The sequence below is a fragment of the Cupressus sempervirens genome, chromosome 10 (assembly GCF_028749045.1).
Source record: "Cupressus sempervirens isolate cs-2001-9-10 chromosome 10, ASM2874904v1, whole genome shotgun sequence".
Classification (NCBI taxonomy): Eukaryota; Viridiplantae; Streptophyta; class Pinopsida; order Cupressales; family Cupressaceae; genus Cupressus; species Cupressus sempervirens.
The window spans coordinates 907,094,026-907,110,047 of record NC_143127.1 but is presented as its reverse complement, the minus strand read 5'-3'; the positions used below and the strand labels follow the sequence as shown (position 1 = coordinate 907,110,047).

Here is a 16,022-nt window from a genome sequence, read left to right as displayed (position 1 = left end):
TGTAAATGGCGGAAAATTTGAATGAATTAATCAGAGATCAAACTGATCTATATATACAAAGAGGAGAGTCGAATAGAATAGAAAAATTCTATTCTAGACTATACTAAATATTAGAAACATTCTAATATTTACAGAGATATAATAAGATACAATAGTGAGCATTAAAAGGAAACATGAAGGTTATTTTAATACAACAATATATCCAATAAATCATCAAAACAGTTTGACATTGCAAAATAGAAATAAATAATCATTATAATAATTATAATTTCCAAAAATAAGTATAATATTTTAATATAAATATTTACAATTATAAAAATTATAATATTTCAGTATATAATAATAAATATACAATGTTTAATATATGAAAAAAAATAACAATTGTAAAATTTATAAAATTAAAAAATATATAATAGTTGTATAATATTTAAAATTTATAAAATTTGTATCATAGCAATTTTAATTGAAGTAACATAGATTAATAAAAAATAGTAATATAATTAAAATGCCTATAGATCTAATGGAAATAATTTAATGGTAATAATATTATAAATCTAATTATAGTATAACTTTAATGACAATAATTTGTATTCATGCTAAAAAATAAAATATGAAATGACAATCTTAATATAGTGGATATTGCTATCAAGATTTAACTGTGTGATTTTGAGTCAAACTCATTGACCCATGTTTCATGAGTAGTGATTCAACATGAATCCATCTCTCATGAGAATAAATGGGACACTTAGCACTCATTGGATTTAGGTGATGCTCACAGGGGTGAAGCACTGGGACTTCCCGGGAGGTCACCCATCCCAGTACTACTCCGGTCTGAGCGCGCTTAACTACGGAGTTTCCTCCATGGTTAAACCCAAAGCTTGCAAGCCACTTGCAAGCTTTGGGTTTAACCATGGAGGAAACTCCGTAGTTAAGCGCGCTCAGACCGGAGTAGTACTGGGATGGGTGACCTCCCGGGAAGTCCCAGTGCTTCACCCTTGTGAGCATCACCTTGCAAGTGGGGTTGCAAGCTTTGGGTTTAACCATGGAGGAAACTCCGTAGTTAAGCGCGCTCAGGCTGGAGTTGTACTGGGATGGGTGACCTCTCGGGAAGTCCCAGTGCTTCACCCCTGTGAGCATCACCCAAATCCATTGAGTGCTAAGTGTTCCATTTATTCTCATGAGAGATGGATTCATGTTGAATCACTACTCATGAAACATGGGTCAATGAGTTTGACTCAAAATCACACAGTTAAATCCTGATAGCAATATCACAATTTGACTCTCTGTGGAAATTATCTCTACTTATCAATCTTAATATAATAAACCTAAACCTAAAAACACAAAATTAAAATCTTATGAGTTTATAACTATTAAAATCTTAGACGGTGGCGAAAGACAAGTTGCAGTGACTAGTTGTTAGGGGAGACTGAGGAGTTGCAGAGACGATGGGAGTTGTCCAATAGATTTGAATTTGCGATCTGAATCCAAAAATAGATAGCCACGGTTTTGGTCAACAACCAGACACGGATGAAAGAGTTGCCTCCGATGCTAAGAAAAACAAAGATGAAAGTCTGGCCCCCGGTGCTCAGAAAAACAGAGTCTAAAGCCCTAGCCATTGCGGCTCACGAAAGCACAGATAAAAGCCCTAGCTGTCGTTGCTCTTAAACTGTTGGTGCATTCTCAGTTTGCAGATGGCTTTATTTATAGTGGAAACTTGGTCGAAAATCCTAAAATATGGGGTGATAAAATAGTTTTTTTCAAGACTACATGAGCATTTTACCTGTCCGTATGAATTTTGGACGAATTTTAACGAATTTATTTTGGTTTTTTGTGGTTTGCCGAATTTCGAATCTGAAGCTGAAAATTCGGTGAACCCTGTGACTTAGTCGGTTAGCATTCAGTGGCCACTTAAAGATATTCCTGATAGCCCCAGGAGTAACTTGTTTGCAATTTTGATTGCTCCTATTTCAAGATGCTTGATCTTGCTGTTTGGCAGATGACATTGAACTATATTTGTAAACTGAGCATACTGAAGTTTGTTGCTAATCCATTGGCCTTGATTTTGGAAGGCAAAATGGTTGCATTTTCTCTCAAAGTTTCAGTATGGAAATTTGCATTTTCACACCCATATACAATGATTAGTTACGTGTCATCCATGCATCTAGGCGTGGAGCTTTTGCAACCGTTTTTCAGTCCATAAAATACAAAGATGGACATCTTACTCCCTTCTCAACATACCTGTACATCAGATCCTTTGCTGACACCAATTTCTTATATTTTATCATACGAGAGAAATATTTCAAAAGCTTGGATGTCTTCTTGTCTGAATTTTTAAGACAGCTAGTTATGGGTTCAAATCCATCCCGCTAATAGTTGCCCTTTGCATGAAATAGGTCTGCAGAGAAGTCTCCATTTCTGCTTTGTGTGACATCTTTTCCGTAACTATATGACTACATTAGCTGTTTTATATATGTAAAAGATTACATAATATCATATAATTTAGGGAACATGTGTACTAAATTTGAGGAAGGGATGAAATTCACTGGAAGAAATTTCAAATACAGCGAAGAAATCCCCAAGGCAAGAAATAGTCAAAAAGTTTACAAAACTGTTGTTAAGGTTGATTCGGTGTTTAATTAGTTAATCTTACTTTTAAAAGACAGTCAAGGAAGCTCAGGAAACAATACATCTGAACATGAATCAAAGAAACTTTTTTGAAATCATCGTACTTGCTAAAAAGGACAAAACTCTTAAAATCCTTGGCTCACCCAGAACACAGCAAGTAAACTCTAGTCTCTCACAATACAGATTTTACTTTCACATGGAACTATGATGTCATATAAATGTGGTACCATTCAAAAATGCAGAATATAACATTTATTGATGTATTTTTCAGATTTAAAATCACCTTTTCTTATGATTAGCATTCCGGCTAAAATTTGGTGCTTTAAACAGCCTATGAATTGTCCAAGAAAGAAGGTAAGGTTGGGACCCCTGAGCGGCCCTTGTCGGACCTTGGATTAGTAAGTTATAGAGGTTACTGGACACGGATCCTTTTGGAAATTTTGAAGAAGCATAAGGGTAACATTTCTATCAAGGTATACAGCACCTTCTGGATTCTATGTTTTTAATTACATTTCTTCTTGCAAAATTATTGGACTCATCATTTCTTATCTTTAATCTGGATTGTCTATGCAGGAACTTAGTGAAATGACTGCTATCAGGACGGATGATGTCATTTCCACACTACAAAACCTAGATCTTCTACAGTATCGGAAAGGACAGCATGCTATCTGTGCCGATCCAAAGGTTTTAGATCGGCATTTGAAAGCTGCTGGGCGGGGTGGTTTGGAAGTTGATGTTTCTAAGCTTATTTGGACCCCTTACAGAGAACAATGATTATGTATCATTTTATTTTTGCTTGTGAAATATGATCCTTTCTAACAAAAGGTGTTGTAATATAACTGATTACTGACCATGGGGTTCACTCCCCACAAATTTGGCCACAGGATCTGGTCTGTAAGTTATCTGTACAGAGGTATCTCGATTGTTTGTGTGAAGGACAGCTATGGCATTACCGAGAATGAGGCATGTGCATGGGTCGAGTGGTAGATTGCTTCCCACCTGTTTGGTTCATACCGAGAAACATGCATTGTTTTAATAATTTTTTGCTAATTTATAAATGTACGGTGGTATAACTTTTGCAACTGTGTTTTACCTGCTCTTTATCGTCTGTCATGGAGACATTAGCCATTTAAATATCTGTAAACTAATTGTGTTTATTTTTAACGTGCATATCATCGAAATTTTGTTTGCATTCTAAAGTACAAGTAGAAGGTCAAACATGTGTTGTAATGCATTGTTTAATATCATTCGAAAGAAGATTACATTTTAGTGTAGTGAATGCACCCATTGTCATCTTTCTCCTCTGCTTCTTGTTTAGGGCTATTATGGAGCAACGTACTCTGATTTTAAGCTGTCATTATTTGTTAAACTAGAATATGTTTCTGTCTACCCAAATATTAATGTTATAAAGAATACCATAATGATATTGATTGCCTTAAAGAGTTACTCTAAACAGGTCAATTTATAGAACAGTTTTCTACTGGCGATGAGCAATGCAATAAAGTTTGCTGTGTGGTACCTCTATCTTCTCTTTACCCCTCTATAGGATGGTTATATATTCTAACATGAGTATATCATATGCTGTTATGGCTGCATAAATCTGGGTAATTGTCAAATTAGGCTTATGAGTGAGGTTTCTTATGAGTTTTCCACATGCATTTAGTGTCCTTTTGTGCACAAATGTAAAAATATTTTCGTGCTAGTCACAAATACTAATTATTTTCTAGCAACAAAGTTAAACAAAACTAAGCGACAGTAGAGTTAGCTAAAGGGTAAACTGAGAAAGCTGGGAAGACACGACAGAAACATCAATACTTGTCATTTGAATTCTAAGAGGTTGATCCCTACGAGAGAGAAATGTCTTAGGAAAGGAAGCATTCCTTTTTTCTGTAAATAAAAAAAAATAAAATAAAAATATTAGTATTCTATTATATTAATTAATATGATATTATTCTTTATATAATACTCTTCTAATCTCTCTCTCTCTCGACTTTCCCCCCCTTCCCCCCCTCCCTCAGCTGCCCCCACTTCCTACTCTTGAGCTCTCTCCTGGGTGAGTTATCTCCCCCTTGCCTCTCCCCTCCCTCCCTTAAGCTCTATCTCTATTCCCCCGTACTCCCCCCCCCCCCCCCCTCTTTCTCCTACTCTCTCTCTCTCTCTCTCTCACACACACACACACATTCACCCCCCCTCTCCTTTTCTCCTACTCTCCTACTCTCTCCTCTCCAACACTCCCATTTTCGCTCTCCCTCGCTCCTAGACTCTCTATGTGTCTCATACTTCCACTTTCCCCGACACTTCCTTTTGCTGACTCCCTCTCCCCCTCTCCCCTTATTGTCTATCTCTATCCTCTTCTCTCCTATTGTGTTTCTATCCTTCGCTCCCGTTATCTCTCTCCATTTCTCTCAAACACACGCACGCACGCACACTCACGCACTTCCTTTCTCTTCCCTACTTTCTATCTCCATCTCTCTTTCCCCTTCCCCCTTTGGTCCTCCCCTTCTCTAGCATACTCTCTTCTTACACTCTCCTCTTCCCCCCTACCCCACCTCTCTCTCCTACTCTCTCCCTCCCCACTGCTTTCCTCCTACTCTCCTACTCTCTCCTCTCCAACGCTACCGTTTTCACTCTCCCTCCCTCCTAGACTCTCTCTATGTGTCTCTCATACTTCCACTTCCCCCTACACTCTCTCTTTGCTCACTCCTATTCTCTCTCTCTCTCTCTCTCTCTCTCTCCCTCCCTCTACCCCTACTGTCTCTATCCTCCTCTCCTATTGTGTTTCTATCCATTGCTTCTGTTATCTCTCTCCCTCTCTCTCAAACAAATGCATGTACACACACACTCACTCACTCCCCTTCTCTTCCCTAATCTTTATTTCCATCTCTCTTTCCTTTCCCCCCCTCTTTGGCCCTCCTCTTCTCTCCCTTAACTCTCTTCTACACTCTTCCCCCCACCTCTCTTTCATAACCTCTACCCCTACTCTTCTCTCCTATACTCCCTCTCCTCTTCTATCTCCACCCCTCCCCATCTCTCTTCTATTGATTATATTACCTAGTAGGCGAAAAACTCAAGCCATCAAGCCAAATACAAAAGAGGTAATATTAACAAGAAGAAAAGTTAGCCAAAAGAGAGTAAGGTAATATAGAGGAAGAAACCTACCCTTATAATCAATTTTAGTAGAGGTAATTGTATGGCAAATGAAATATATCTCATTTTGGAGAAGGCAATAACCATTAGGAGAAGGTAATTTTACACAACATAAAAATAAATAATTACAATATCTCTCTATGATAACATATTTTTATAACCCAATAATACATAATCTAAAATATTTTATATATTGCAATTATGAGACCTTGCATTAAAGTGCTCTTTATTTCACTATTTTAAAATTTCTTCTTTTTATTGTCACACCTTTCATTATCTAAATATGAAAATAATTTTCAATAGTACTTTGAACTTGAAATGAATATTTAAAAATTTGATTAATTTCAATATATAATTGACAAAGATGATATATCTATTTTAAAAATGTTTTTTTGTCAAGAATATAATAATATTTATTAGATATTAGTAATATTTTGGATAATATTATGAAATCTATGCTCATTTAAGTATATGCAACTTATTCTCTTGAATAAGTCATCATCCACAAGTTAAATACCCAACTAATTGTTTGACATTGCATAAAATATAATTGTTAGGTAAGAGTATTTGATCATGAGAAAAATTCCAAATAGAGTGAAGCAAAAATTGTTTTCTTTGATTTATAATCAGAACAATAGATAAAATCCATGACCTAGCAAAAAATCAAATAAAGGAAAAATAAATTGGAGATACTTTGACCAACTGTTATTCCCCTCTCTCTTGCTTAATCTTCTGCAAAACTCCCTTTCAAGTTGTTTGTAGCACAAATTGTGAGCATGATGAGGTTTTGTCATGAATGCGAAATCCAACTCTTGTGTCAACAATACCCATATTTTTTTTTGTCTATTTTAGATGTGGAAACCTGAAACAATGCTGTAGCATTAATATTTGATTGGATGAATCTAAATGTAATAGCCTAACATGTAAAGTGGTATATGTGCTAAAGAACAAAAACAAAAAATATCGACAACCTTTTTATCCACACCTTTTATACATCTCTAACCTTTGATTTAAGACAATTAGGTCCTCCTCATATAAGGAAATGCCTCCAACATAAACATAGATGGTAATTTGAAAAAAAAAAAAACTAATTAAAAAAATTAAGAATGAAATTTGAAAAGTCAAATTTAGCTGGCTAAATCAACAATGTGATATATTATTGAATATTCAAAAGTTTTGGATATCCGATTAGCCTAGTAGGCCTGGTATTTGCATAGGCTTTTGACTTCTAAATATTAAATGTGAAAAGTAAATCCAAAAACATGTTTGACAATGTTCGTCTAATCTGTAGACTTTGTTTGTGTAGATGATGACCTTTTTTCCACCCGAAATTGATGAAACAAAAAGGGTCGCTTAAAGATATTATGATGTTTCCATCATTATAATTGTTAAAATTTGAGTTTAGTAAGTGATTATTACTTGTTTATTAATTTGGTTACCTCTAAAGTTCCGATTGACAAACTAATTTAAAAGTAAGTAGAAATTTCAATTGGTTTAACCTTTTTGAAATCCAAAACATATGTCACATTCTAAACTTTTTGTACAATTAAAAAAAAGCACAGTTTTTAATTTTTTAAGTTATAGAATTAGTTAAGGTGGTTAGACGTGAGTTTTTTAATTCTAAAAAATGTGTAGAAAAAAGTTCATAATTAATAATTTAGTTGGAAAAATAATACATAAAAATATGCATCACATTTGGGCATAATTCTACTACTTATATCTAGAATCTTGTGAAAAATATCATCATTTGATTGTGATTAAGGTGGTCATACACATACGTTTTATCCTTCTTTTTTTTTTCCAGAAAAATATGTACTTGATGCTATGGTTTTGATTGTGTTGAACCTAAAAGTTGAAATCTCCAAGAAAATATTGATGGAGACACAACAGAAGAACAGAATGAACACAACAGAAAAGGGAAATTGTATTAATTGAAAAATAAGCTAGTACATTCAGTATAGAGAAAATAAACTTCAAAACATGCCCTAAGGGCTTACAATAGCATAAATGTGGAGATAATTTCTCTTTTCAGTACCTCCTCTCAAACTCCACTCCGAACTTCCTTTTACAATGCCAGAAATCTCCTTAAATAGACCCCGGAGGGTTAAGGACTAGGAGTACATTCTAGAAAGTGCTAGTAGGCATCCACCGACCAAATAGAAGGCTCTAGAAGCTGCGTTAAAAGTCGGTGCAAATCTAGAAGAATCCAGAAACGGTAACCGAACTTCCGGGAGGCATAACTTTTGAACCGTAGCTCCGATTGACGAATCGTTTACATTTTCAGAAAGCTCTCGAAGCGCTCTATAGCCCTATGGACAAGCTTCACTCGTCCCCCCATTTTTCAGCCCTTTTCAAGGTCATTTAATGCCCCTAACCTAACTTTGAAGCATTCTTAGGAGGTCTCCAAAACCCGAAAAACTGCAATAACTTTCAAACCGTGGGGCCTTTTGACCTGATTCTTTTTCTGGAATGTTCTAAATCACAATTACATTCATCTAGCCAATTCACACCTTCTAGTTTACCAAAATGATGGCCCAATTACATGCTCCTATTTTTTCGGGATTTTCTAGCACACTGATAGTGGAACTGTGAGAGTTGGAACCTTTATTTGACCCAATGGGTGTCCAAAAATGAAAACACATGAAATAGAAACTAAGTCTAAGTACATTTTTTTGGGTGACAGAGGATTGCCCTTATACCTCTGGATGCTCTTGCATCAAATATATAAAAGAATCTTTTAATAGAATCCCTCATACTAAATCTAAATGTGTAGCAAACCCTAAAGGAATTAATATAGATATTTTCCCTTGAAAGGAAGTGATCCACAAGCTAATAATGTTGAAAATGACAAAAATTCTAGTTAGAAAGAGGCCATACCCAATTACTACAATATTTCCTTATCAAATCCTCTATTTGAGGATGAACTAGACAATTGCCTCTATTAATGTGTGTGTGTGTGTGTGTGTGTGTGTGAGAGAGAGAGAGAGAGAGAGAGAGAGAGAGAGAGGGGTAATAAAATAGACAATTACCCCATATTGACAATGACCCTAGAAGTATACATACGAATTGATAATGATTGTGTTGGTAAAGAAATGGTAGTTGAAAATTCTAAATTTGAGACGGTGGATGCCAATCAAAAGGATAATCCTCATGTCACGGCTAGGAAGAAGAAGAAAAAGAAAACATCAGATAGAAAATCTCTTTCACACTCAGATGTTGACAAATCCATTTCCATAAAAGAAAGGAGATTTTTGTTGGTAAACAAATTGTCCTTCTTCTACAAACTCTTGAATTACGAAATTTGCAAGAGACGATCATCTACCAACAGTTGCATAATCCATCATCAGGTTGGTAGATTTCCTTTGAATTGAAAGGTACATCTCCCTTATGAATGCTATTCAATGAATTTGTTTAGTTACTAAACTAATTGGGTAGGTTCTTGACTTAAGAATGGAAGAGGAAAACCAAGCTAGCCCAAGACAAAACTAACTTAGGCAGTGGGTTTTAGATCCTAAATCTAACCAATCCCATAAATCTACACATCCTATGATTTCCCAGCATTGGTAATACAATAAAGTAAGAGATGCAAAATGAAATGATCAAATTTAATATGCTAATGAATCCAACCTTAAACACCACACAAAGATATCTCCCTCAACCTCAAGCAATACTTTGATTGCCTTTAGTTCGTTGTATTATAATAAAGAAACGAAACTATGTTTGTTCATTGATCTTACTCTAACTTCAGAGAGATATTCAAATCCACACATGCAATGACACAATAAATTATTGACACAAAACACATTCAATCTTGTCTCTACTTGACATGAAGTACTTCACACCAAAAATTAACCAACTCTTCTATTGATTTTCAAAAGAATACATATAGAAATTAGAGATGGAACGTTACAAAAAATAATCGAATTGATTCATCTTCTTTACTAGAACGACCCACAACAAGAAGCCATTTATCAGTTACAAAAGGCAACACCAATGATTGGGTTGAATTCTTTGTGTTTGTTAATATGGACCTTTGTGCATCTAATGAGCTATCGAGAGAGGCTCTAGCAATGTTCTTGACTGTATCTATCCGTTACTATAGTTCTTCAACAACTTGAAATATCATTCATTGAGCTTTTCCGCCATTTAATAATTTATATCAATTCATCTCTGTGCTCAAATGCTAAATACCAATCTTGTATAACGTGGCAACAAATCTCAGGGGGTCGTAGAGGGTCTTCATGTTCTTGCTCGAAAACTCTTGAAATGAAAATAGTGTTTTGCTGGTTTATTGCTATAACACAACGATGTCTCATTTTCATCGCTCATCGCCATCATGTCCTACTACTCAATCTAGCCTCTGATGGGATCATCGCTATAGGATATAACGATACCCTCTCTTTTGTGTACCACAAGCTCGATCTCCACATCGCTATGACCTATGCCAATAACTTCATCATTCATCGATATAACTAAGTTTTGCTCATTCCACTTGGCAATGATCACTGAAGGTTGTGGTGATGGACATTTCTCATTGCTCATCACTGTAACAAAGTTTCATCTCCTGCAGTTAGCAATAAGCCTAATTGCTATTACCTATGGCGCTAACTTCATCGATCACCCATTTCTCATCACTCATTGCTGTAAAAAAGTTTCATCTCGTGTGCTTAGCGATAAGACTGATCGCTATGACCTATATTGATAACTTGATCATCCATCAATATAACTAAGTTTTGCTCATTCAACCTACCAATGATCGTTGAAGGTTGTGGTGATGGACATTTCTCATCGCTCATCACTGTAACAAAGTTTCTTCTCGTGTGCTTAGCGATAAGCCTGATTGCTATGACCTACGATGATAACTTCATCGATCACCCATTTCTCCTTATCGTCATAGTAGGATACATCAAATTAGTAACCTTTATCATTGTAGTTGTAGCAATAGGAAGAAAAACTTAAGGTTGTTCATGATTGACCAATTTCTAGAGTCGCCAGGTATATTTGCAGCTTAGTGAATATTGCTTGATGCAGGAAACTATAATATGAGAACAAATGGCTCTGATTGAGGACTTAGACATGCAAATTTTTGAGAAGGGACTTAGAATCTTTGGTTTTGCATGGTTACGACAAAAACACATGCATAGCAATAGACTTACTTCCTTTATTACAGAGAAACACAACTTGAGCTCGTAAAGGCCAGTGCCTTATCCATTGGCCTCCAGAGTCATAGATTAGCATAGGCAATCACAAAGCAATTGGATGGTGGAGAGGAAGGGTAGCCCACACAAGAAAACAACACAAGAAAAGCAAGATAAAAAGGCAACTAAAGTACGGAAAACAAACACAGGGACTATATGTAACTATCATACGATATAGGGATTACCTGTTTTCAATTAGCAATATGATATAATCTCAAAGCTTGACCAATATAGGTCAAGGGTAGCACCTCACCACTTGGGTATGCCAATTTGAAGGAGTTTCTTTCAAAAGCTTGATGAATAGTGAATGACACCTTCCAAAGTGTATCAAATTTTTCGTTCATACCTTTAGGTGCTCTCTATTTATCCCATAATAGTACATTATTTCCCACCCTAAACTTCTGAGATCTGGTTCTTTTATCAAACAAATTCTTCACCCGCATTTGATGCTGTGTATTGTGATATACAATCTCCTCCCTTCCCTCTTCAAGTTTACTCAAATACAGGATCCGCTTTTCTAAACCATCTTTGTAAATGTCATCTTCTATCACGATTCTCAATTTACTAGCAGCCAATTCTAAAGGCAGGGGTCGACTTGCCTCAACTTTGAAAGCCAATTCAAAGGGAGAAATGTTAATTTCTCTTTTGGGAGTCACCTTATCAGCCTAGAGTGCCTTGTGAATTTTCTTGTGCCATGCTTTTTGATTGTTTGATACAAGTTTTCTCACAATGTTGGATGCAGGATTTATAGGGCCAATAAAGTCGAGACCCCATTGCTAGAAAGGGCCTTCAATTATCACTGATCTAAGGGGAAATGAGGCCAATTGAGGTCTACCAGTCAAAATTTTACATTTCTTCCATTTCAACACCCAATGGTAGATGTCTTTGAACATTCCTAGCCAGTAATAACATTGTCTTATTATATTGAAGGCATTAATTGAAGAGGAGAAGTTTCCACCACAAGCTTCATCATGGAATATCTTTAACATCTCTCTTCTTGTTGTTTATCCATGCATCTGAGGAATGTTCCGTCTATTGATCTTTTGTATAGTCTATCTTCCTAGATGACATATTTTGTAGCTTTTAGGTTCAGATCTGTTCTTTGTTTCATTGTCAATCCTTCCGGGCATTGACTGTAAGTCAGGAAATATATAATATTTTCAAACCATGGGTCTTGTAGACTTATTGCCAGAACCAATTATTTTGCTTCAAGCTCTTTATTCACTTCATTTTCTGCCATAGCCTTGCATAACACATTTCCTCTTATCAAATTTTTAGGTTTGATTTCTATGTCATACTCCTATGTCTTTGCTACCCACGTTCCTCTATTGTTACATTCCACATCCTACTAGGTTAATATGGTCTTTACTGCGATATTAGGCACATACACTACATAATGAAAATGTAAAATATAAAATCTGATTTTTTTAATGCTTTATCACAACAAAGGCATGTTTCTCATTTTGAGAATATTTTAGCTTGTGGTTCTTTAGAGGTAGGCTTATAAAATCAATGGGGGCCTAGACTACTCTATTCTCCTGCATAAGGATAGCTGATAAAGTATGTTCAGAATAGTAACGATAAATCGTGAAATCCTTTTTGTAATCCAAATGACATAGAACAAGGGCATTGGCCATTGCGTTCTTTATGTCTCTAAAAGCTTGCTTCCTAGGATCACTCCATTTGAAATTCGAGGTTCCCTTTGTCATGTCCACAATGAATTTAGTGATCTCAGAGAAATCCAGGACAAATCTTCTACAAAAAATTACCTGACCAAAAAATGATTTTAGTCTAGTCTTATTTGTAGGAAGACTCAACCTTTGTATTGCTTTGACTCGTTCTGGGTCGATTCTTATGCCTTCCAGGGATACTATGTGGCCAAGTAGTTTTCCTTTAGTCACAAAAAAGACTAACTTCTTGGGATTCAAGGAAATCCCATGTTCTCGAAACCTTCACAATGCTTTCTCCAAGTCCTCTATATGATCTTTTCTTTTCTTTGAGAACACTGTTAGGTCATCCAAATAAATAACAATGATTTATCTTTCATGTCAGTGAAAGATAGGTTCATACCTTGTTGGAAAGTGGCTTAGACATTAATAATGCCAAAAGACATTCTGTGGTATGCGAATGTGCCCCATGGAGTGCTGAAAGTAGTCTTGTGTTGATCCTTCTTTTCTAGTTCAAATTGATTGTAGCCTGAAAAATTGTCAAGCATAGACATCATCTCAGCTTTCGCTATTATTTGTAACAAATGATCCATGTGGGGGAGAGCATAGTTATCTTTCAAGGATGCTTGATTCAAGTTTATGAAGTCCACACATATCCTTATTTCTCCGATCTTTTTCCTAACATGTACAATGTTGGCTATCCATGTGAAATGTTGGATAGGATATATGATCTTCGCTTTCAGAATCTTATCGATTTCTCAAAATATTGCATCAACCACCTTTGGATTGTAATTCCTTTGTTTTTGTTAGAATGTGGCAACATCAGGCTTTAAGGAGATTTGATGTTTGAATTCTCCATCCATGAAACTTTTTAAGTCTTCATAACTCCAGGTGAATGCATCATGGAACTCTAGAAAGAGTCTCTTAGCTTCTTCCTTCTCTTCTTGTGTGCAACACTTCCCAATCTTAATCATCTTGGGATTTTTCTCACATCCAATATTTATCTCCTCAGACTCACCAGCAGTGGGATCCCTTATTATCCTCTTCTCCTTAATATGGGTATCATGGTGAGTAAACAATTCTTCCAATGATACAAAGGAAGGAGGGATGGTATTATCTTGTACCTAAATGACACCAAATTCATCTTTCTTTTGATTCCTGGGACAATTTTCCAGGTGGTTGGTTGAATTATCTTCATGAAGGTTCCTGACATTTTCCAAAAATAATTGCAAGCTTTTATCATCTTTAAACACTTGCCTGTCTTCTACATTTGTTAGGTACGAACAATCTGTATAGGATCTCCACCTAATATCTTTTATTTTTAAGTTCTGGATGAGGAAGTAGCAAAGATGCAAATACTGCTATTTAATTTTCCTTGGTATTCAACCCTCTCAACATGGATTCAGTTGGGAAGGTGTCTAGTCCTTCAATCTCATCCCATACTCTATTTTGGTAGTTCTTCAACCTATAGTTCTTCACAGAGTATTGACCCTTTACTTGGCGTACAATCGGCTTGGCATCACCTCGAGCTCTTAGAATCTTTACCCCCTTTTCTTTTGCACCAATTATTCTGAATAGTAAAGCTTTTTATTCGGTTGTGTTGTTTGTGTTCCCAAACTCTAGTTTGAATGCCATTGATTCGGGTTTACCTTCCAGTGGTATCAATACAATTCTTGCACCATAGCTAGATAAAAAGGAACTTCCATCAAATTCCAACGTCCAAATTTGTAGTTTTTCTTTTTCAGCGGAGGTTTGATTTTCCTCTTCTTCATCTTTTTGTTTATTGACACTATCATTAGTGAATAACATGTAGTTTCCAAATTCTAACTCTTGATATAGGATTTGGGCCTTGGGGTCATCCGATTTAAAAACTGTGAACTTTGCCTTCTCTTTTGGTTCTAATTTAACTTTCTTACCATCCACAAGGATTAAGGCTTCAAACCAATTCAATTTTATTTCTCTGCCTAGATCTCTGCAAAATCTCCTACTTAGTAATAATCCATACATGGTAGGAATGTCAGTGACCATAATAGCTAACAATAATTTCTTCATTGGGTGGGTGGCTAGGGCTACTTGAGCATCTTTGATTTGCCCAAGAAATGGGACTTTCTTAGCATCCATGGAGTAACACTTACCATGGAATTTTGTAAAAGTTAGGCCTAAGGCTTTAGCTATAGGGGAAGGCATCATGTTATTAGAAGCACCTAAATATATTATACAATTACTCAACTTACAACCATTTATATACAAGGATACAAAAAATAGATCAAGTTTCTAACTTGGGAAGGTGGCCAAAATAGAAGACTCTCCTTGTTCAAAAAGGTTGGACGTCATGGACTCTTCCTCTACCATAGAAGTAACATTGTGATTGACATTTTCATTATCTCCCCTACAATGATCTATGAACCTTTTTAACTCAATAGGGTTAGATTTCAAGTAATCTATAAGGGAGACCCGAATTTTGGAATCTTTACAAAATTAGATAAAATGGAAAGAATTTTTCTCCTTACCTAGCTGAAGAATTATAACTCCTTGGGTGACATCTTTAGAACTTGAAGTAGACACATAGTTAGTCACCAAAGGAGGATTAGGAACCAGGGTCTTGTTTTTTTGACTTCGAGTTAGCACAACGTATGAGGTCCCATCTATGGTAGCATAACATTCCCCTTGTTTCTTTGAGTCAGATTCATATTCAAAAATAAATTTCCAGAGTCACCCTTTAAGCACAAACCTGTCTCAACACTGGGTACTGTAGTGTCCTTCTCATTAGTTGATAGTAACTGCATCATACGAGCTATCTTAGGGAAACTTTCACCATCATGATTTGTTGTTAGGTCGACGACACACATGTTCCTCTTTTTAGGGGGGGGCTTCTATGGAAAGCCTATATTGTGGACTAGGTGGCTGCCAAGTTCTTCCAATGACATTTCTTTCATTGTTGTTCCTCCCGAGCTAATCTTGGAAATTTCACTAGTATGGATTGTTGAATCTAGGAAGTTGTATTTTTATGGAAACAAGTTTATTAGATAATTTTTGTATCATTTCATCTAAGGAAGTAGTACCACTGGTACTTGCCTTGGTTTACATCTCGCATTTCCACTTACTTACCAAGATCATGTCATCTTCCAACTCCACAACCTTTTTCTGTGTATCTTCCAAATTAGCCCTCCTTAGATCATAATTAAAATCAGGTGGCTTATCACTTACGAAGAATGTCTTTAAGTTACTTGGGTGGGTTTATTAGCTATAGGGATCTTGTTAGAAATTTTATTAAAGCGAGTGAAAAAATATCTCATGTTTATAGAAGCTTGCTTCATGATAGAAGTTAGCTGTGATAAAAATGCGTGTTCATCTTCGACTATTTTGAATCTCGCTTCAAATGCTA

At 35.8% G+C, this 16,022-nt stretch overlaps 1 protein-coding gene across 1 annotated transcript in view; it reads left to right on the top strand.

Annotated features, from left to right (window-relative positions):
* The window catches only part of LOC149536937 (histone acetyltransferase of the MYST family 1-like), a 58,368-nt gene extending 54,661 nt beyond the window's left edge, over nucleotides 1-3,707 (top strand). The window contains exons 8-9 of the mRNA XM_089806195.1: nucleotides 2,956-3,098; nucleotides 3,199-3,707. Of these exons, the coding sequence (XP_089662321.1) occupies nucleotides 2,956-3,098; nucleotides 3,199-3,399 (344 nt within the window). The 3' untranslated portion in view covers nucleotides 3,400-3,707. The remainder of the gene's footprint in view (nucleotides 1-2,955; nucleotides 3,099-3,198) is intronic.
* Nucleotides 3,708-16,022: the final 12,315 nt, after the last annotated feature.